Source organism: Agelaius tricolor, unplaced genomic scaffold (genome assembly GCF_023055355.1).
Source record: "Agelaius tricolor isolate 1412-34295 unplaced genomic scaffold, bAgeTri1.0.p SCAF_3, whole genome shotgun sequence".
In the NCBI taxonomy this organism is placed as follows: Eukaryota; Metazoa; Chordata; class Aves; order Passeriformes; family Icteridae; genus Agelaius; species Agelaius tricolor.
Window position 1 is genome coordinate 37,576,837 of NW_027269263.1, and position 23,791 is coordinate 37,600,627.

At 39.8% G+C, this 23,791-nt stretch overlaps 1 protein-coding gene across 1 annotated transcript in view; it reads left to right on the forward strand.

Moving 5' to 3' along the window:
• The window catches only part of PPM1H (protein phosphatase, Mg2+/Mn2+ dependent 1H), a 131,414-nt gene that overhangs the window by 37,771 nt on the left and 69,852 nt on the right, over positions 1 to 23,791 (forward strand). The window contains exon 2 of the mRNA XM_071423520.1: positions 19,904 to 20,072. Coding sequence (XP_071279621.1) covers positions 19,904 to 20,072 — 169 coding nt within the window. The remainder of the gene's footprint in view (positions 1 to 19,903; positions 20,073 to 23,791) is intronic.

Consider the following 23,791-nt stretch of genomic DNA (forward strand, 5'->3'; position numbering starts at 1 on the left):
GATCTGTGCAAGTGTTCTGTGTACACCTCCTTACTTACTTGGCTGAAAATACTCAATGGCTTTCAAAGTTTTACATTTATTACTTCTTTTGTGGAAATACTAACTGTAGACAATGCTTATTGGTCTAATACTCAGCAGATATCAGATGCTGCAGATGTCACATGTCTTTCAGTTCTGGGATTTTCATTGCACTTGAGGTTTTGGGGTTTCATCAGTACATCCTTTTGGGGAGAGATTGTTGCGTTGGCTCTGTTGATGAAAGGCAGATGCGAGTTTAGTTTCATTTGTTCAAATTCATTAGCTTGCAAAATGGCAGGCCACTTGCCATGTCTCCTTGCCTCAATCACCTTTCCTGGAAATTGAAAAGTACCCTCTGAAATAAGCAGCTGCTTAAAGTGAGGAGCATGCAAGAAAGCAAAAAAGACTCTCTAATCGCTTCAGTGTCTTCTCTCTCAAATTTGCTTTTTCCTACAGGTATTGAAGAATTTTCCCTTAAAATAATTGAGAATCAATTAATATGAAACTTGCACACAAGAAATCTTGTATGGCACAGGATAGCTCTCTTATAGCCATGTCTGATTTCTCTGCTGCTGCAGAGTTCAGCTTTCAGCCTGTGTTTTGCTGAGTGGAGAAGCCACTTCAAGGTACCCATCAATCACGTGCAGAATGGGGCTGGCAGAAAGCTAACCTGGTAAATGCTTTGTGGCCAGGACAGCCTGCAGCTCTAGTGCAAGCTGTAAAACCTGCCTGCAAAGCCAGGATGAAGCTGTTTACTTGCACAAACCATCTGCACTGGGCTGAGGTTTTAGCATGTGCACCATTTTTTCTGAACTGTAAACTAGGATATGAGATAGCATTTGGGACAAGGGTGCAGTAAATCTGAGCCTTAAGTTTCAGCCTAAAAAAAAAAAAAAATTAAGAATAACCAGACCCAAATCTGGAGCTTTCTTTTCTTTTGTATCATCTTTAATTTCTGTTTCTTTGTGCACCTCTCTCTGCTCTTGGAGTCTTTGATCAGTACTGAGTTCATGTTATTGATAGTCTAGTTCAGTTCTCACAAGCTGAGATCTCACTGGAACAACCCAGGTGTTTTCTGTTGCTGAATGCAGCTGTGGAGAAGGAAGTTTACAGACAATACACGGAAGTTGTAGTTTCACCTCCTGAAACCAGGTTAGGGCAGTACTCCAAGGAGGAACAACAGTTTAAAACCGCTTCTTCCTTAATTCCCTCTTCCTGTGGTACATGCAAACATTACTGTACAAAAAGAGAAAGACAACAAACTGGAAAGCTGTTACGTTATCCTAGCATGAATTTTCAGGCAATGAAAAGGAAGCTTTTGTATTTGCTGACACTTGTACTTAAAGGTCTTAAGAGCCCTTACTGGGAGAAGAAGTCTTCTTGTGACTGGCTAATCTGGAGGCTCCTGATGCAGTTTTTGCCCATTTTTGCCAAGATTGTACACTGGAAATTTGTCTGAAGTGGAAGCAACTTTCTCAAAACCTCACAACCTGCGTGTGAGGAATTAGGGAATAGATGCAGATTTCTAAGCCCAGTGTAGCATCATACTTGCACTGATCCTTTGTGCCTTGGTGAGAGAGGGAGAAGTTTCCAAAACTCCCCTGGCAAAACTGGTGTTATCCAGCTTATGTTGTTTTAAGACAGGCTGCTTTGAGCTGCCTGCCTGTGTTCTCCACCAGATGAACTCTTCTGTAACATGCCTCAGGACAGCGGGGTGTCTGTGGCACGGCCCTGTTAGCAGTTGATTTGGCATTGCTCACTGGAGGCTGGTTTGCCTGTGAGTGGGGAGAGGGGCTGGAGGCAGCTTGTGGAGAGTCCACAGGCACAGTAAATCCTATTGGGAAGATGGCAAAGACACCTGGAGGGTGATCAAGCCTCAGCTGCCTGTTTGCTTGGCTGATGAGTTGGGTTCACAAGAGTCTTTATGAAGTCTTATTGCCTGAGCTGAATCGTGAGCCTTTGGTTCAACATAGCTTCTTCTTGATTTGCTAGAAGGATAAAAGACTGACATATGGGCTTTTATTGGCCTAAAAATTGCAGTTTATCTGATTCAATACCTGAGTTATCTCTTCTGCTGAGGCAAAAAATGCAGTTGCCTTAGGCAACCAATATGTTCAGTGTGATTGCAGGTTGTGATTGGTAAACCTCTGTGGGTTTGACTGATATGACATAGAAAATGGTGTTGCCTTTTTTCAGTGCAGTGCTGCTTGCAAATACATATTAATTTTGCTGATTTTATCCTTCTTTACCAATGTTTGTTAAGAACATCTGCCATCTCCTAATAAATGAGATACCGAGTGGGAGCTTTCCCTTTTTTAAAAATAGTGCTAATATTGGCTTCTACTGCATTAGAATCTCTCCTGAGTGTGCAGGTAGAGGTGGATAATGAAAAAGTTTGCTGTAATTCTTTCTTCCCTTGGCTTACCTACTGCAGCTGATAGTCAGAGGTGAAGAAGGTGAGGGGGGGAGGGGGGGGGTGAGAAGAAGGACTGAAGGACTGCATAAAACCAGCCCTGTCTCATTCCTGGGGTGCAGAGTATAAACTCCCTGTTTGGAGAGATGGGAACACAGTTAACTCAGTTAACATCTTGGGGATGTGGAACTATAGGCAGGAAAAGCAGTTGCTTTTCCAGGGTTACTCTCAGTTGGTGTTTAAGTTTCTTGCAGACATAAGTCCACTTGGGAGGGCAGGTGTTGATTCTGTCAGTCCTTTGCCTAGGGCTGATCTTTTCTGAGGTGCTGAACTGTCCCTATAAAATGGGATTGTTTCAACCTGCTGTTACTGTTGAACTTGTAATTATTTTTAGTTACAGTTAGGAGAAAGGAAACTTGTAAGTGGCTAAGTAACTGTATATGAAGAAACAAAAATTGTTTTTCTTGGTTACTTTAAGGAAAAATGCTCCAAATGTAGGCTTAAGTATCTCATGTCCCCTTTGTTGCTTTGGAGACTACTGAATGTTTAACCCGCAGTTTCAGCTGCAGAATCATCCTTTAATGCTGAGTTGTGGAACTGGTTTTCCTGGTCTTGAAAGTAGCAAATCCTGTGTTTGGTATTTGGGAAAATGCTGTTGACTGAGCACCAGCACCCTGTCACTGGGGACACCAGCTTAGGATACCAGAGGATGTGGGTGCCTAAGCCAGTGGAGAGCAAACCCCCAGTTTTGCCTTCCAACTCTTCTCCTGACTTGGCTTCACCAACAAACCTACTGGGAATAGGAGCAGCCAGTGGCCATCCAGCTCACAAGATACATTTGTATAGAAGAGTGTTTGCTAAACTGCCTGGCTGGAGGTGTTAGGTGAAGGAAACTCCATGGACTGTAAAGCAGCCTTGCTGGCTGAAGTCAGAAGGGAGGAGAGGTGGGGTGTTTGGATTTAGAATAAGGGCATACTTTTCTGTCTCTTGACCTGGGCTGTGTAACAGTTGTGTAGGTGAACAAGGCTGTTTCTTAGTTTGAAAAAAAAAAAAAGGTTTTTTTACAGTTCTGTTTCACCTGAGAGATGTGACGAAAGGGATTACATTCTGATTAATAATATGTATTTGAAAAGTAATGGAGGCATACCTGTTGTCAAATACAAAATTCAGATTTAGAGATGTACTTCTAAATCAAAAACTTTGATTAAACACTTGAAGGACTATTTCTATTAATTGCTGGGGTGCTGATAGATGGCTTCAGTCTATATAACTTAGTTTTCACTTCAAGACAACTGTAGAACATGCAGGGGGAAAAAATAATGTAAGTTTATCTCCTTACACATAATGTGTTATCAGATGCATTCATCTGTCACTTTTCTCTCCCCAAATAAGCATTCCTCATGCTGTTTGTCCTCCTTACTGTGCTGGGATTATGTCAGAAAGCTCTATTTAGAGGGTGATTTTACCTCAGCAAAATGGGTTTGCATAAGCTGTGCTGCATTTTATCTGACTGGGAGGATTTTGCTGCCGTGCCCATTCCCACTGAAACGTTGCTTCCCAGTGGAAATCCCTGTAGATGTCATCAGTCAAGCTCATCAGTGGTGCAGGAACAAAGCTGGTGGGGCACTGACCCCAAGATGCTCCTACAGGAGCCTCACACTGTGACAAATATCTTGGAGTTGTCTGTGCTGGCTGGCTGTGTACTCTGGTGTTCACCACCTTCTCTCAGCAGCAAATAGAAACAAAGCTGCACTCTGATTTTATATGTGAGAGGTAGTTGAAATATATTCTGAAGTCAGGAATAAATTGGCATATTCTAGTGAGCAGCACCTCTGCTTGTTTCATTGCATCCTGCACTCATCAGTGCACCAGGAATATATTGTAGGCTCTAGGCCTGCATGGCTGGGAGGTAGCTACAAATAAGCTGCAATAGGCAAAGGGAAACATTTCATTTCTGGTTTTGTTTACATAGTATTCTATGCATCTGCTCATTTACAGAATTGCCCATGCTAGTTTGTGGATTTTTATTATTTTTATTCAGCTCCCAAAGGCTTGGAACCTTCATTATTCTTGTAATCTGCCAAAGCTGGAAAGAAAAGCTGTTTGTTCCAGTAGGCTGTTTCAGGCTCCTGTGCAGTTTTTGACTTGCTTTTGAAGATACCAAGAGCTATGAGTATCATCAGAATGCCTGAAGGGTGAGGAATAAGCACAACACAAAGATGTCTCCAGCTCTGTTCATATCTCTGAACTCTTGCTTGTTTCCATTGACTTCTGACCGAAGTGGTGGTGCTTGAGAGCATGCCCACCTCCTTACTTGACAAGATGGATAGTCTGTTTCCTCCCATAGTGACAAGATAGCTCTTTCTCTGATTAAACAGGCATTAGCAAATAGATTGAAAGCAAAGGTGGTCTCCTTATTTTTGAAAGAATAATTCTTCAGGTAGATAAGCTTAGTAGAGTTGCAGTGTGTTTTGGAGACCTAACATAGATGGAGTTGAGGAGTGTTCACCTCATGGCATGCACCCAAATGATATGCAAAACAGCCCCACAGACTGAATGTTAGTTTGACTCTATTATCCCTTGAGCCTTACAAAAGCCTACAGAGGGCTGGTTATGTGGGGAATGTTCTTAGAGCAAACAAGCTGGGTGTGATCCCCGTCCCTCCCTGCTTCCTTGGGCTCCTAATGAAGCAATGCTGCCTTTGTTACAGAAGCTAACCACGTCTCTTGGTGTTTTGAAGACATTTTGTAAAGGAAAAAGCCTGAGATGATTTAAACGGTTTGGGGAATATTGTTCCCATGTCCAAACAATGCATTTCTTTGTTAATATGTAGTAAAAATGATCAGTCTTACCTTAATCAAGACAATTTTGAAGGTCTGTGTACTATTGAGGACTAACTATAACAGTGCTTTTGTTCAATTTTTTTTATTGTGATATTTAAAGTCCAGCTGTGAAGGCCACTGTGGAGTCATAGACAGATAAAAATGCTGGAAGCACAGAAGTATAATGGATGCAATAATTGTAGTGCTCTTTGCACTAATTATTGAGACTATTCAAAATGTAATTTGGCACAAAGTTTCATAGCTAGAGAAAAAAATTCTACTGAATGTTTGAGTTGTGTTCAAAACATACCATATCCTAAGAAAATATTAGTTGGGGTATACTTCACAGCACATTGTACCATTATCTGTTGGCTGATGAAGGAAACAGCAGAAAAAAAAAAAGGTTTACAGTGATGCCAACTACCAGCTAGAAAATCAGAGGAGTGAAAGTGAGGAAACCCATAGGCTGAGACAAAGACAGTTTAACAAGGAGAGCAAAAGCTGCACAAGCAAATCAAAACAAGGAATTTTAAAGGACTGTTCCCCATTGGCAGGCAGGTGCTCAGCCATCTCCAGGAGAGCAAGGCCCCATCACATGTAATGGTTCCTGGGGAAGACGAATGACATCAGATATCCCCCACCCTCTTTCCCTCAGTTTATATACTGAGCATGATGGCACATGGTCTGGAACATCTATTTGGCCAGTTTGGGTCACCAGTCCTGGCTGTGTCTCCTCCCAACCTCCCAGGCACCCCCAGTCTCCTCCCCAGCATGACAGTACAGAAAGCAGAAAAGGCCTTGGCTCCATGTAAACAACTCTCAGCAATAATGAAAAAAAAAATTATCTCTATTATCAGTACTGTATTCAGCACAAACCCAAAATGATAGCCCCAAAATGATCTCTTTCCCCATCAAAACCATCATGATTAGGCATTTCGATTTTTTTTCCGTTTCTGTGTACTTAAGTTTGTGCTGGCAGGCAGAAGATAAATCAGGGGTGGGGAATTACTGTTGTCATAGAGTTGAGAAAATAGAGTGCAGTGAAGTTTTTGTATGCATCTATAAATGGGAAAGATGGCATACTTATTGCTTAATCCTCTGGCCCCCCATTGATGTCTTTATGGCAAAAATGCGTTTTATATTCAATGGCTAGTTATGGTCTAAAAAGTACAGTGAATCCAGAAGACTGGGCAAAGTTTCATGCATGTGGAAATGAGAGGATTAAGCAATTTTAGTAATTTTTTTTGCTGTAATTGAAAAAAACCATGCCTTCTTAAGCAGAAATACTGCTTGCAAAACAACAACAACAAAAAAGCAACATGCAATTTTCCTTCAGCATCCAGCCTCCTGGAAAAGCCTCTTCCCTTCGTAAAAGGGAAAAGAAATTCCAACCAGAATAACTTTCACAAGAAGGGAAGGAATCACACTCAGAGACACATATTTATCTAAGTTCAAGTGATAAAATGTGATTAACTGGGACTAGAGCAGCAATTGAGGTTGGAGCAGCCACCACATACACTAGAAGACCATGAAGGAGGAAGTGGACCATTCTTTTGGCATTTCCTTGGAGGTGTCTGGTCCCAGTACTGCAGCAGGATAGAACATTCCTTTAAAAAATGTTCAGTAAAATATGTAAATAGCTCTGCTTGCTGCCTGCTGTCTGGTCCAAAATGCTACCTTGGAGTTCTGACACATCAGGGACAGAACAGCTGTGCTAAGGCCATTCTGAAGATGCTTCAGAAAGTGATTTCTGTTTTCTTCCAGTTTATGAATGAGACCAGATCATAAGGACTATGGGCAGGTTGGAAGGTTGGCATCTTTCTTTCCTGTTGGCACCACGATCTTCCAGTGGGTAGGGGAGCAGGAAGACATAGTTGCTGCTGTTGTCTGCTGCAGGCTGGTTTCTTTGCAGACCTAAATGGGCAACTTGCTCACTCCTGAGTGTGTAATGCTGCTCTGGAGGAGGTCAGTCAGTGTGCCTTCACTCTGGTGCCCTTCTTTCCCTTGTTTCATCCTGAGAGGCCACACAATTCTTAGTTGATATGTTAACAGAGAGAGGTGTGTAACAGCAGGTAATGTGTCAGGAGACACCTTTGCTCCTGCTGCAGCCACTCTCCATTCTGTGGAAGAACCTATTTCTTCTGTCCAGAAGCACATTACTCCAAATCACCTCTTTGTTAGACTGAATTTTGTGCTTACTGATATAGTCCTTCCTTTCAGAGGAATTACAATTTTTTTGCTTGCCTTTTTTTTTCTTTCTCTTCCCAGTAGGGGAAGACTCCTCTGTGTTTCAAATCTTTCTTTTCTAATTGCTGTGCTGATTACTCCTGTATTCCGTGGGGCATTTTATTTCAACACTCTGAGATTGCATTTCTCAATCATTGCATAGTAAATAAAATGTGTCCTAATCAAATAAGTTTATCCCTGTTTAAAATATACATATGGGATACGTGTGTGTATATAGATATAGATATATACACACGTATACGTATATATATATACGTATATATATAAATGTGTGTGTGTGTGTGTATGCATGCAAGTCTCCAAAACATAAAGAAAGTATGGTGCTTTAACTGGTTCAGGAAATACTAATTTTGTACAGTAGGTGGTGTGATTGTATTTTGTGACTATTTGAGTCTTTGGAGTAAAGAATCTCCTTTTTCTCAAGTGAAGAATTACCCCTACCCTTGAAACACACACTCTGATGAGAAAAGATTGGTATTCTGAGCTGATTGATGAGTAAAGTGAAGGAAAATTATATTGATATCAGTTAAAAGTGTGAGACAGCCTGTGCACTGCTCACTGCTTTGAAGATCATGCACCAGCTCTTTGGGGCTTTTCTTTTTTTTTTTTTTCTGTTGCAGTTTAACAGCCATCACTTAATGCTGCTGGAGGTGTTTTGTCCTTGGCAAATGATTTGCAAATCCTTTGCTGCCACTTGTTGATCATTTTGAATTGAGAGCAGATTATTGATTGTTTCTCTATTGGCAGTGTTGGCCTCTGAGCTATCCAGCTTTCTGTGCCAATCCAAATATCCTGTGCTCAATGACTCCAAAGGTATGTAGGTAGTGCAGTAGGTATGTAGGTAGGTTTAATACCTAAATATAGCAATAATAATCTCTAGCTTTTTTCTTTTCAGTCACCAGAAGAAATTGATGGATACATTTCTATGTGTGTGGAGTATGGACTGAGATAAGTCTATGTTGACATCCCTTTCAGTATTAATTTCTGACACCTCCCTCCTTCAGAAGAGGATAAATTCTTTTTATGCAAAAGTCTCTGAGCTTGGCTGTGGTTATGGGTTGGGCTTTTTCCCTGTTATGCTAGAGAATATGCAGCTCTCAGCCCCTTTCTGAGCTGCCAGCTTTCTGTTCCACTGAAGTTACTTCTGGCTCCAGTCTCAGTATTTGTGGGGAACAATAGATCCTATTTTAGCCTATACAGATTTAATTGCTGTGAGTAAGATTGACAATTATCTCCTTTTGAGTCTGAAAATCCCACCAGCTGTTTCAGATGCATTTAAATAGTTACACCACGCTAAACTCACATATTGCATCAGGAGCGACAATGCCAATATGCCCTTTATTTTAAAAGTAATTTTTGCTGCATTTATTTCTGTTTCTTCTGTTTTGTTTTAAACCCTAATTGTCTGCCTTGGGTGGCATTATTAGTCATACCAAAGGACATACTTATAAAAGATGCATTTTGAGGAAAATGCATTTCAAATAGCAAAAAAACTTATTGAAAGAGAAGTTGATGGCCTTTTTTGGTTTTTTGTGGGGGGTTTGCTTGGTTTTTTTTGTTTGTTTGTATGTTTGCTTTGCTCCCTCCACCCTCATAAGCTCAGGCATGTAAGTGGGAATCATCTGACTGCATGCTGACAACCTGCTGTGTCAGTGTCTAGGCTCAGCTTTGTCACCCGCCAAGAGGAAGACACGTTTCATGCTATGTAAACAACTAAAATAGGTCAGATGAATCATGCCCCCAGATGTCTTCTTTCTCTTTAGCTAATCACCCAGACTTAATAAGCAGACTTAGCTGTCTGCACCGTAGACATCTGACTAGATCTCACCTCTGGGGACCACACTTGTCACAACAGTCGCGTGTGGGTGACTAGACACATGTAGACACGTAAGAAGATTAAAAGTACTTGGTTTCTTGATGCAGAGCCAATGCCAAGGTGAAGGTGCTCTGGGCTCATCTTCTTGAAACCAATGACAAACTTGAGTGGATTTTCCCAGAAAAGAGATGTATCAGTATTTGATATTCACAGTTACATACTGCTGAACTGGGGTGCACCATCTCTTTCTCCTTACTTGCTTCCAAGGCTACTAAGATTCATAGCTTCATAGCTTTCTTTTTCAGAAATTTTTGTCAGGACTTCTCCTCCCTATTATCTGCTATTTCTACCTTCACTGCCATATGAAGGTGAAGATTGCTTATATTGGGAAAGCCAAGAGAGGGGATACTTGATTTTGCCTTTCACCCTTTGCCTGAAAAGTTGTTTGTTGCTGATTTTGCAGATTATTCAGTTGCTGAATTCTGTGGGTTTTCTTTTCAGTCTGAACACATTGTTTAATATTTATTTAGAATCTTGTCTAGGGGTGTGTAAATTCAAACTTCCAGTTTCGCTGTTTGCCTTCATGCATTCTTCACATTTGTGCAACTTATAATTTCTGGAAGCAAGTTGTTCCTTGGTGTAGCAGGATGCAGGGACACTAATATTTATTATTTCCTGATACATATTTTTATAGATCTTGACACAATTGTAATTTCCCAGTGGTCTGAGAGGCATGGAGTTTACATGGAAGTTGCAGTAGTCAGTTGGTTCTGGTGTTGACTTTGTTCTTGTTGAGACCTCTCTGGAACTGCACGTGCCTTTGGTCACACTGTTCAAGATCTACCCCTTCAGGGCTGCTTAAATTTGTGCCAGGTTATGCCATCTCCTCTAGGCCTCTTTGGTCACAAGTGATTCCTCTTAGTTATAGAGCTTTCTAAAATATTCAATGTTGGCTCTGCTTACTGTGTTTGTGCAAAGTATTTGCCAGTCTGTAAGCTTTCCAGTGTGCCTGTTGCATGTACAAGTGAAAACTTGGATTGAGGCTTTTTAGGTGCTTGTGCTATTGACTTTGGAAAGGGTAAGATTTGTAGTGGAGGCAGATTGCACAGCACAAGTAGGAGAAGTGGTGTGCTGGAGAAGCATGACCTTTCAGACTTCACAGGGTGTCAGTGAGCTGTTCCTGCTCAGGGCCAATTGCTGTGCACACATCAGGTAAGACAGGCCTCTTGCTTTGTGCTTTGCTCCCTCTGCATTCCCATATGGACAAGTTCCTGGACAACCTGTTCTAGGTGACCCTGCTAGAGCAGGGGGTTTGGGCCAGATGACTTCCAGAGGGCACTTCCAAACTCAGCTTTTCTGTGATTCTCTGATATTGCGCCTTCCAAAACTTCTTAACCTTGTTAAGCCTCCTCTGCTCCTAGGTGGGAACTCATCTCTTCATCCCACCCCCTGAGAGGACAGAAGGAAACTTTGGGGAAAATTTACCCTGAGGTTGTGGCATACTATGTTAACAGGTGTTGTGCAGACCTCAGAGCTTCAGTACCTTCCCTCTGGATAAAGGGAGCAGATGGGGCTGGAAAGGACACCCTTGTCTCCAAACAGTGTGCATGCACACACACCCACACTCACACAGAGCCAGGTACTCATTTGCTCACTGCTATTTGCCTCCTCTTGGGTAGAAATTCTGCATTTGGATGTTATTCTTCTTTTACTGGCACTGATTTTGACAGGGTTTCTATGTTGACTTTCACTCTGAATTAACATTGCACCTGGAAATTTTCATCTGTATGGCTGAACAACTGGGCAAATCTATTAAGCACTTTGAATTATATTACATGAAAAATAAGTGTTTTCAATGACATACTGTTTTACTGAATTTTGTATAAGTTGCATGAGAATCGCCACAGGTTTTTCTTTAGATGTGTTTGTGTGTATTATGTGTGTATAAAATATATGTTAAAGTACTGCAAAATTTTCTTAATCCTGTTTTGCTTTAATTACTGTGACTTTTTATGCTTTACATTTAGGAAAACTTATTTTGGAATTGATTGTTAGCCCCAAGAGGAATAAATGAATGATCACTACAAATGTTTTGATGAATCATGGTCTATCAAGATTAAGGGAGCTGCCATTTTTCTGTAGTCTTTTATTTCAGGCTCAGGATTGCTGACATTTCATTGGTTTGCATTTAGCTTCTATTTTAACAGCTTTAAAGATGAGGTCTAGGAATGCAATTTTAGTAACAGAAGAAGAGACTGGCTTTTGAGGCACATTTCTATGGCAAAGAGTCACTGGAGTGTTTTTTGCACATGGCCCCTTCCTGCACATTTGCCAGCTAATGGTTCTCCCAGAGGAAAAGTGATGGATGTAAAACTCCAACAGCAGGGTGTATTTTTTCTTAAATTATTAAAAATTACCAGCATATGAGTGGCTCTGAATTAATTTCCTACTTGTGGTAATAAAGCTGTATGTAATGTTTTCCTTTTTTTTTTCCTCCCCCTTGCCTTGCATACGTGTGCTTCCATACATATAAATTTCTATAATGACTTTTAAGAATAAATTAGCAGATTGTTTTCTTTCAGGTTGTGAGGGCTTCAAGTACCTGCTGCAGTAGAGGGATATTGTGAAAAAGGCCTTAGTGTGTATCTGTGGAAATGTGTACCTTCTCTGTCACACTTGCAGAGATTATCTTGGGGCTAAATTCAGTTGACAGCTGTATAAAAGGGATTAGTACTGTCACCACTCATCTCTTGGGGTTAACTTTCACACATGCTAAATATGAGAGATAATTTTTTTAAAAGCTTTGACCAGTTTTGCATAAGCCATTTATCTTGATTTCTCTTAACCCTGAAACTGAGACTTCAGTCTACAGCATCAGTCTAAAGATGTGGGATTTACTGCATTACTTTAAGCATATAATTTGCTTCACTGTAAGCATAAGGAGAACTTTTATTTGCATATAATTGGCATTTCTGTAAGGAAGAGAATGTTTATTTTAGATGTGCCTTCAAAAGTAGAACTTTGGGAAGGAAACTGGGGAGGAGGAGGAAGTAGTCTTTTGTTTTCTTCATTCATCCTTGTCATGTGCATACAGTCATTTAAAAATCTAAAAGAAAATAAAACTATGAGGTCAATTCAAATTGAGCTTTTGGTTGGGGTTTGGTGTAGTAGTAATGGTAGTGCTGAGCTTGTAGACAGAGTGAATATTGTTGAAACCCAGATGCCCCTTGCTGTAGCAATTAGGGGCAGGCTGCTTTTCCTTACCTTTTCATCATTTTAACTAGAATGATTTCTGTATTTGTCACCTAACTCTGTGGGGACAACTGAACCTCAAATGCAGCCATTCTGTCAGACTGTGTCTCAGCTGTGGTGCCATCCTTATGGGGGATGTCATGGTCAAGACTTTATTCAGCCTGACATGCAGAGGGTGGTGTACAGCTCATGGGAACTAACATGGAAGTGGCTGCTTTTCCTTTGCATTAGAGGGGAAGGAATGGGAGAACTTTGATTCCCATCTTGAATGTGAGCTCTAGGATATATGCAGAGATGTTCCTCATGTAAAAGCAGCTCATAACCAGTATCCAATGATGTGTTTCTTGGTGTGCAGTCAAAAACGAAGTACTGCTTATCAGTGAACTTCCAGCATCACCCCTAAAGGCTCTGACAGTGAAATCATATGTGATAAAATGATTGTGAACAAAATAAAAAAGATACTATCAGAGTGTGATTTCTGTAGATTGAACCAGGTGCCTCAATTTCAAGAGCTGTCAGTCCTAATGTGCAAAGTCACAGGTACTATTCACACATGGCTAATGAGACATGATAAAGGATATTCCTGTAGAAAGGGTCCATTTCTTTTCACTACTATTTAGGGATTTTTTAATGTTTTCTGTTTCAATTTAAAGCTGAAAACTTATCACACCAGCCAAAGCTGGTGAGCATTATCAACAACATAATTATGTTATAACGTAATAACATAATGAGGTAACATAATTTTATAATAACATAAGGTAAGCTTTATGAGCAACAAAAACCTAGAAAAATCTAATAATGCATAAAAATCTCAGAGTTTTTTGTGCAAATATGTTTATCTGGAGGCTGACTTCACCATATTGAATGTTCTTTATTCATATAAGAAGCATAACTTTTAGAACTTTCAAGGCAACTTCCTCCTGAATATAATGGGAATAAGTTCAGGCCCATTTTCCCTGAACTTAACTGTTTTAACTGAACTTAACATTTCCCTTGAGAACGTAACTGTTGGAGAGAAAAAGAAAAAGGTCCAAGTGCATTAGTGGGAACTGGACTAGAAGGACACTGGTCAATGCAAAGTTGTTTATTCTCATTGTCTTCTGGGTCTCTTGCTTATATTTCAGCAAGTGTTCAACAGCCAGGCAAAGTTGCTTGAAATATAATATGGACGATGAGCAGTCTGACCTGGCATTCTTTTCAATTTCACTGTCCTTTGTGGGAAATAAGTGGTGATTCTCTTATTGTGTCAAATTAATTAATTAAGAGGTTTTTCAATCTCTTCTTACCCCATTCTGGTAGCTAGTACAGAAGGAGTGAAGAAGAAGAATTTGGCAAGTTGTATTGCCAGCTGTGGCTGAGACTGCTCAGCTCTGAAGTGAGATCATGCTTAACCCTCTTTGTATCCCACTGGTCTGGCTCAGCATCTGCTTGGGGCTCACTGTCCCTTGGTTTTCTTCTGCAATACCTGCATGCTAATTATCAAAAAGAGCTGCCTCCCCCTGTGTAGTGGTCATAGAGCTTGCACATTCCTGCAGTGACCTACAGCTGTTTTGTTCCTTGTAGTCACTTAGTATTTAATCTTTTTTTTTTTTTTGGAAAGGGTAGCTGGATGGTGTGCTGCATTGTAGCATTTTGGGAAGTCCATACAAATAACATCAGAGTGGACTTCCCTTCCAAGATGTCCTTGACTTCAGCCCAAAGACAAGCTGTGTTACCAAGTTATGGTCATTACACTGAACTTGTGGTAAATTTCCATAAATGCTATTCTGCTTTTATACTTTGTCTATTTTAATCTCATCTTTAGTTCTTATTAGCTTGATGGGTGTCATAGCTTCTAGCTGGGCCTCAAAGTGAGCTTGGTCTAGTATACTAGTGTAATTGCTGGTAGGAGAAACCATATTTTCACAGCACATCATTGCAAGATTTCATGGCTAAATATTCACTCCTTCCTTGGTTAATAAAATGAAAGTTTTATTTAGCTCCATGGATTTAAAGAACTGATTCAGATCTGGCTTCAGTTTCTGCCTGCAGTGGACAATGCTAGTGAGTGCTTTGGTTTTGATGTGCACAGTGTGACAGTTACAGTAATGAATGAATGGAACTGTTTAGGCTGCTTGAAAAGCTGCCTTTCATCTGAGGGAGGAGGTGAACAGCTAGAAGGAAATCTCTTTCAAGTTGATTCCCAGTGCAGAAATAAATCTCATGTGGGTGAAAGGGAGGAAACAGACACCTACCTGGAAATCTAAGACTGTAAGTGAGATGTCACAGAAAAAAGCAGCAGCATCCACTCACATGCTTATCCATTAAGGGGAAAAAAAAAAGAAAGGTGGGAGTGGGAAGTAAAGCCAGCAACACTTTTATGAAAGTTGGTTTTTTTTATGATATCTTTAATCATTACTCTAAGACTATTGAAATTATAACACAAAACTGTTAGGAATGTATTGTCTGTTGTCTGTATGTATAGTATTCATTCTTCTGGGTTACTTCTGTGTTATTAGTTGGGTTGGATGGAAGCTGGTGTCATGCAGCTGTGGAGTGGTGTGTGTGTGCCACAGCTGGAAAGAGGAGAGGCTGGCTGTAACTCCTGTGAGAGAAGGGCTTTTTGTGTCCCGCTCAATTGATTAATTCAGAGTCAAAACAAATACAGGTGTCCACTGCTAGTTTGAAACCCCAGAGGACGGTAGAATTGAAAATTGCAGTGTACAACAAGCTGCATATGGATATATCCTTTTATTTCTAGCTCTTTTTTTCTTGCTAGCCCTTAGGAGCTTTTGCATTTTTATGGGATTAATATTTGTGGAGCAAATGAGCACATGTTCCCCAAGTAAAAACATTGTTCAGGGCAGTTCCTTCAGCAATGTTCCTTCACTGCAGCTCATAGACTGTTTGAAGCTTTTGTTGTGGGCTATATTTTGCTCCAAGTGGGTAAGGCAACTGCATTAGGGATTTTTTTTTATGGGTAAAACTTTACTGTTACAGCATAGCAAACTTTACTGTTACAGCAAAGCTTAGAATTTTGGCTGATCACAATTTGATATAATATCAAAGAGCATGTTATAGAAGGGAATAAAACACCCAAAGAGTATATATTGGTGTTGATGCCAAAAAAAAAAAAAAAATAGAGGGATGAATAGAAATGCTTCATAAGACTGAAGCTTTTATTTCTAGTTTGTGCTTGCTTTATTTTTAGTTTGTGTTTGCTTGTGGTTTGGTTTGGGTTGTTTTGGGTTTTGGTTTGTTTTTTTTTTTTTTGAAACTATCAAAGCCTGTTTTGGATGTGTTTACCATGCCTGTTTTGGTTCTCTTAAGATAAACTTCAGATTTTGCAGTGATCATGGCACAGAACTTTGAGCTCTGCTTGTTGAGAGAAGAATAGAAGCACAGTGTGACCTGCATTTCCATCCAGTCAGATGGGCTTTGGGGTCTCATGAGATACCAAGAGAATCCTAATTGTGAGCCAAACAAACTAGCTGGCCCCTATCTGGTGGATTTGCTTTTAGCTGAGGATTAATGAAGACTCACGAAACACTGAAGTGTCCACCAAGATTTGATGCAGGTACTTTGGCTGTGACCAAAGCCCATCACCTGACTGTGCAGGCTTCAGGAAGCTCCTGTTTGGAAAGCAGGATAGGTTTTACTAGCACCACTGTACCTCAAACTGAACATTAGAATTATTTATTTATTACTGAGAAATGTGTTTGACACAGTAGAGAGAGCGAATTCTGTAAAAGGAGGGGCTTCTCATCTAGATATATTATTTGGTTGAATGTAGCAAAAGATTGGATAGGAGATACATGGGTATTGGAGGAGAGGAGGAAAAAAATGGGAAGGAGTTGATCATCAATAGGTCTAATCAGTGTCTTGAGAAATTTGGAGAGAGAACAAAGAGAGGAATTCACTTGAAAATGTGTGTTTAAGTAAGCTAGAGAATTATGTAGGCCTCACTTTTCTTTTAATTAATTTTTAACTTTTTTTTCTCTGGATTATTATTAGTATTAATGGTAAAATGAAATTGAAATTATTGGAGCTGTTTCATCTCATTTTGTTCACTTTACTGGTGGAAAAATTATATTTTGAGTTAGACAGAAAAAAATACACAGGGGCAATCTTTGGAAACTGAGGTACTTCATCAGTGGGAAGAGGGGCAGATTTTCCATAAAAAATTCCAGAGGTCTAATTAAGAGTTACCTTTTGGTGATATGAATATCTTGTTAGTTCTGCTTTGATATTTGTATAAGCAGCTTAGATGTGATTTTTGTTCTGATAAGTTTCAGTGTGGGAGAGCAGGGAGGAAAGACAACAGTGAAATCAGCATTGGAAAGCTGGTTGAAAGAATCGCCTGGAGGAGGGATTTAGGAAACTGCAGAAAGAAAAGGATTTCAAAAGTCAGCAAAGACAGAGCTGTTTGAAGTTGAGTCGAAGCTGTTTGAAGCTGAGTAGATGCTACCAGCTTCTGTGCTTGGCATCAGGCACCAGCACATAGCTCAAGATTTGAAATTAAAAATCACAGGGCTTCACTGTAGCAGTTTTCCAAGATTTGCCTATGATGTAGGATGTGGGAGTAGAAGAGTGCCTGTGTCCAAAGAGGAGCAGCTTTTGGTATCTAGACCCTGTGTTAGCTGGGAGGATCCATAAGCACCATTTTGACATTATGAAAAATTCAGGTATTCATAAGGAATAAAATACACTTAATCCTCTGATGAAGAAAGAAAAACTGGAATTCTGGGAGATATAGTCGATTTCTTGGATTAACTGTATTGTTCAGAGCCCATTCCTCCATCCTCAATACACTGACACCCCGACTCCCATGTCTACTCAGTATTCAGTCTTGCCAGGTTCCTTTTGATGATATCCTTTTCTAGCAAGGTGCTTTGTGCATAATTTTAACTCCAGGTGTTTTGTGATAGCTGATTGCTAAGCCAGTCTCTTGGGTCACTTTGTTCTCATAGTCTTTCTAATGTATTCAGTGCATTGAAAAATTTTCTTTGTAAGAGCTTTAAAAAATTATAATATTGTGCATAACTTGACATGTCATTAAACATCAGAACATCTTCCACCATAGTCCTAAAGTCCATCACTAAGCTCAGAAACCAGGGCAACTCCAAGAGTTCAATGACTTTCATAGGGAACAAGGAGCAGTAGGAGAGCAGTGGTGTTTGTAAGGAGTAACTTTTGTCTCTTACTTGTCTTCTGCTTCTTTTTAAAATGGGATTGAAAACAGCAGCATCAGTAAGGAGACTGGTCAGATAAACTAAGTATTGATTAGTTCCTAATGTGGTAAAACTACACTTTCTCTGCTGGTGCAGTATTTTAGTCATGTTTGTGGTGTTTCAAACTGATCAGGTCTTGATCAGCTGATTTAAATGCTTTGGGATAATGATTTTGTCATGTGTGTTGTGTGTTCTGTCCTCCTCCCCAGACACTTTTCCCCCATTTTTGAATATATGCTTCTACTTTTCCTAATGTCAAGAAAATAAGAATTTTCAGACTGGAAGCTTATTGCATCTCAATATTTGATCTGCAATTGCCAAAGGTTAAGTACTACAGGGGATGAGTGGTTAAACTGCTCACAAGTGCCTTGCAGCTAATTGCTCCTTCATCTCTGCTCTCTATGTGTTTTGCAAAATAATTTTATCCACAATTAGTGTTTATTTACAAGACATGCAAACAAATGGTGGTACTGTGCATACAGATAGGCTGCAAAGTGTAGCATTTAGCACTGTAAGGAAACTTCCCATTTCTGAAAACAGTTAACTGCAGTGAATGTACATTTTCTCTTTTAGAAAAACGTTTTTTTCTTTTCAGAGGCAGGAATACTCATATGTGTGTCACAGCACCATACTGCTCCTTGAAAGTGAAAAAAATGTATTACCTTTAAGCAAGGCTGATACAGACTTGACATTTCAGCAAGAGCGAGCAAGCTGGGGTTCCCTGCAAGCCTTCTTTTGGTTTTTGTTTTCTTTTCATTTCAACAACCTTTAGCAAGTATTTTCCTATTGTATAAAGTTTTACTGTAATGAAAATCTTAGAGATCAAGAAGTCAGGAATGTCTTGAACTTGCCATCAGGGTCATGATAGGCCTTCAAGCTGTTTTTGTTTCTGGGGAGGCAGCAGTTATTTCTAAAGACATGGTGTGCCTGCTGTGAAACTCGGTGCTTATCCAGTAGTGGAAATACTGTCTCTGACTATCAGTCTTACTGACCCCAACCTCGCAGTGAAGAGGAGTGGGTGGATAGTGTTTGTGGGAGAAGATGTGCTTCCATCAAAGTCACAGAGTCTTTGCTTGGTTGGAACAAGATGTCATCCTGTCTTGCATGGGTTTTCCCTGTGTGAACCCAGGACTCTCAACCGATGCAAAATGGGTCAATTTGTGATAAGATTCTCATGTAGAAAGTGGAAAATGTGTTTGGGCTTGACTGTTCTGAGATCGATGATAGTAACCACAGTATTTTGGATAACACAGACTTCTGGTTAAAGTTATAAAAGTTGTTGGTGGAATAGCTGTTTATTTCAGCCTCATCACTGATCAAAGGAAGGAAGGAAGCTGTGGTACAAGTCTCAGGATACCTTTGGCTGTTAAAAGCTTGTACTGAGCTCTTAGTGCTGGGTTTTGCATGCCTGCAGCTCTTAGTGCAAATCTTCTGTTTTCTACAGGGCTGGTGGGACAGATGGTTTGAGGTAGGCTTCTAGGGGCAGGGGGTTATGTTGTGCAGTACCAGAGGGATGTGTTTAGTATGCATCACTGTATCACTGTGGTACAAGCAAGCTTGACTTGCCTGTCGGAGACAAAGTCTTTCCCTTGTATTTCTGTCACAGCATTTCTAATATATGCTGTTTGAACAGACTGCCTTTAGCAGTAACAGCTTTGTAGATTTATAGCAGGTATTTTGTTTGTGCAAAGACTTGGTACTTGACAGAATGCACACTCTTAGCCAGCAGATTCAATATTTACAGCAGAGATGCTGACAGGTAGAAAAGAAAATGGGGGTCTCATGTTCAACTGGGAGGCATATGTGTTATCAACTTCATCCATAAAGTAGTCTCTTTTTAAAAGGAGTGTGGTATGCCTAGGGGTGAAATATGCTTATGACACCATTGGTTCTTATTCACATAGTTCTGCAGAAAATGCTTGTTGTGTCATGTGTATGTGTACAGAAATAAAAGGTATGTCTGTGTGTATGGTTGTATCTCTGAAAGGCAGTCAGGTGTTTTAATTCAGTCAGTAATTGCAACAGTGCTGGACTCTGGTTCCATACCTCTGAAGTCACGTTGCAAGATACAGATGGGGGCTTCTGTGCTTTGCTAATCTGGTCACTGTTTTCTTTTTTTGTTTAGGGTAATAAATGCAGGGAAGAGCACGCACAATGAGGATCAAGCCAGCTGTGAAGTCCTCTTTGTCAAGAAGAAAGCTGGAGGCAGTAATTCTACACCAAACAAGAATTCTTCAACAAAACGGAGGTCATCGCTACCCAATGGAGAAGGTCTCCAGCTGAAAGACAATTCAGTAAGCAAACTTCTGTATCTTGTCAGTAGAGACATACAAAATAATTAAAAAGGGTGTAAGAATCTGGCATTGAAAGGTGCTTTCTGAATCTTTAATATCTTTTCAGTTACCTTTACTGATTATCTCTGCTTAAATGCAGAACATTTCACTATATTTTTCTTAGCTCTACTACTTAATTTTTTGTCTTGAAAAATGCTTCTTCCATCTAAGATATTTTAGTTTAAAGATGGGCAAGGAGATGCTCCTGGATTTTTCTTTTTGTTTCATTTCTGAAATATAATGTTGAGAAATTTGAAGATGAGGAAAAGGCTGGAGCACATCTATGAAGACAGGCTGTGAGTTGGAGTTGGGGCTGTTTGGCCTGAAGAAGGGAGGCCTCCAGAGAGTCCCTAGACTGGCCATCCAGTACCTAAAGGGAATTGGAGAGGGGCTTTCACAAGGACAGGAGAAGGAGTAAGGACTTCAAACTAATAGAGGGTTTAGATTAGATATTAGGCAGAAATTTTTCACTGTGGGGATGGTGAGGCACTGGAACAGGTTGCCCAGAGACGTTTGGCCAGGTTGGATGAGACTTTGAGCATTCTGGTCTAGTGGAAGGTGTTCCTGCCCATGGCAGAGGGGTTGGAACCAGATCATCTTTCATCCTAAACCATTCTATGGTTCTGTAATTTACACAGATGCCCATGGTGCCACAAAAACACAGGTCAACCTCCATCTGCTCTTTCTAAGTTTCTGTACTGTTGTGTAGGCACATTTGCACTACATGGAACTCTGTGGACACTGCACTGGCAGCTTTTTTCACTGTGCCTACACAGGGGTCAGATAAAGAACTATATGAACCATATGGGCTGTTAAAATGTGTCTTATATCTAAGCCATTAAACCACATCTTCAGTCAATGTTGAAAAGATACTGCATTCTCTAATTTAATTTACTAAAGCAGGATACTCCTCTGGTTTATGCAGGTAGGGTACGGTCATCAGCACATAGAATTCAGTGATTTTTGCAGACTATAGCTTCCCTCATTTGTGTGAAGTGTGGTGTATGTCATACACTTGTCTACTGGCAATTGTCTGCTATTTTTCATCTGTCTTGTTTCCTGACTGGCTAATTATTTCACCTGCTCTTTAAGCATGAGCTCAGCCTCCAGCAGTGATTGATAGTGTGTGTTCAATTCCAACATTTCACCATGTAATACTAAATGGCCTGTCTGAATGTTTTAGTCAGACAATGTGGATAGGCTGTATTCCTGCTGCTGGAGAGCACAGGTTGTGATAATTAGCTTTTCAATGGACTGTAAGTAGCCTTTTTTTTTTTTTTTGGTAGTTTGGAGGTTTTTTTGTTTTGGTTTTGGGGCTTGGTTTGTTTATATGTTTTGGTTTTGTTTGGTTAGTTGGTATGTGTGTGTCTATTTTAAATCAGGTGGTGATTAGCAGTCTGCTTTAGTCACTCTCTCAGAATTCCATGGCTTGGTACACCTGATCGCTGCAGGGTTCATTGGGGTCCTGAGAAACAAGCATTCCTCTTGTACTGTGTTCCTCCCAACCTCTTGCTCCTCCAGTTCTGTTTACTTCATTATTGCTGCAACATTTTCAAACTGACAGGTCCTGAGGGTTTGCAAATTGCCCTGTTCTTTCCTCTTTAAAAATCTTTCTTTAAATAGTGTTTCAATTCCTGTGTGCTGTTATTCCTCATTGTATTCAGACAGTCATGATTTCTTTTTTCAAGTACACTTTTTGCAAACTCCTGGATAAAGAATTGTGCCTAGAACTTGCTGGGGCTTGGAGTTCTACATACAGTCATGCAAAGCAAAACAGAATTTTTTTTTAATTAGCTGTGTATTTAAAAGTCTTTCCTAGAAAGTCCATGCAACTGCCTGCTGTTGGTTCAGGAAGGTGCTTGGTTTCAGGAGGGTATTTAACTTTTGTATGCATTAATTATGTTTAATGAAGCAAGCATTTTGCCACAGTACTTGTTTGCATATAGAAATAACAAGAAGACAGCCACCTTGGTCCAGGTGATGGGTTTGTTTGACACTAAGGGTATCACTGTGCCATGCACACAGGCACACTGCAAAGACCCCTGTGTGCACACCAGCCTGGCTACACACCTCTTGATGCTGTGCAGAGATATGAGGTTTGGTCTCATACCACATTAAAGTTCCAGACCTACCATGTGAGATGCATGGTCAGGGGCCTCTGCACCTGGGATGTGGGTGAATGTAACTATACTGAGTTTGCCTGTTTTTGCATATTTTAGGGGCTTGCATGGGACATAAAAATCTTTGTAGCATTGTTTCACAAAGCTTGATCAACTTCAGTATAAAAATCTTCTCAAGAGCAAAAGCCATGATTAATCACCATCTTCAGAAGGAACTTTTTTCAAAACATTACATAGTCAGTAAGATTGCATTAAAGATACAGGGATCTAAAATAGTTTTGTTACTGGAAAAGCATCTTAACTAACCTTGTTGTTATCCATTGTTACAGTTGATGTACTGTTCTGGCAATGTAATGGTAGGGTCAATAAACTTCATGTTTTTAAAAGCTGTTCTTTTTATCCATTTGATATTTCATGATTGTTGGTAAATATCTCCTCAGTAAATATCTACTTACACAGAGTTTATGAGAAGTATCTCACGGAATGTTCTGATTTTTCTTTCTCTTTTCACTATTTCCTAGTTCAAGTCTGTATCTTTCATCTTGATTTTGGATGAAAAAGCCACTCCCTTTCAAGTTTCTTGAGAGAAACACTTTTATTCCAAATCCTCTGTTCTTGATTCTATTTCTGACATATTTTAACAAAATGAGAACATAACATCTAAATTCAGGAGCCAGATGATCCATATAACAGATTGTACTGTTTTCTAGTTACTTCTTATCTTATTATTTATATGTTCTCTTCTTATCTATGGATTTACTTCTGTTTTCTACATGGCACCGATATAGGTGCTCTCACACTCATTATTTAGTTGAGGAAAACCTATTCTACCATGTTATTAGACCACAGGTTATGTATTTAAATTTGTAATATATTTTCCCAAAACAGGCAGCGTATTCCTGGAGAAAGTTTTCTACTAGAGGGCAGTCTTACACTAGCACATAGTAGGATTTTTTCCTTGCTGCATCTTTTGTTGGTTGAATATATCTAAAAACAGGAAGGAAAAAAGCACATTGCTATGTTGTGGTTTGTTTTTTTTTTTAATATTTTTATACTGTGAGGTATAATACCGCTCACATAGCACTGTTGGCAAATGTTTTTTAAGGAGTATATGAGGTTGATGTTAAATGTGATAAGCGTCCAACTTAATTTGTATGAATAAGATGTAGAAATACTGGCTTTAAACACTACAGTGAATGATAGAATATCATCCTAGGGAATATTTATTAAGAAAGCCAGAGGCTAAATAGTGTAAATGCCTCATGAGTATATCCCACTGTAACACACCATCTGAAATTCTCTCTATGTCCTGAAGCACCTGCAGAAATACTGACAGAAAAAGGAACGAGGGAAGAAGTTCATTGAAAGGATTTTTTAAAAGTGTGGAGCACAAGGGAAATAGGCACTGAAATGTAAACTTTATGTAACAGAGTCCTTTTCATCATCCTCAGATTTTTATTTTCCACAGACTCTCTGAGAATGGCACATGCCATTTTTGTTTTCTCCTGCATTTTGGGAAGTTTGTGAAACATCAGCTACATCTGTGTGATTGTTCTTTAA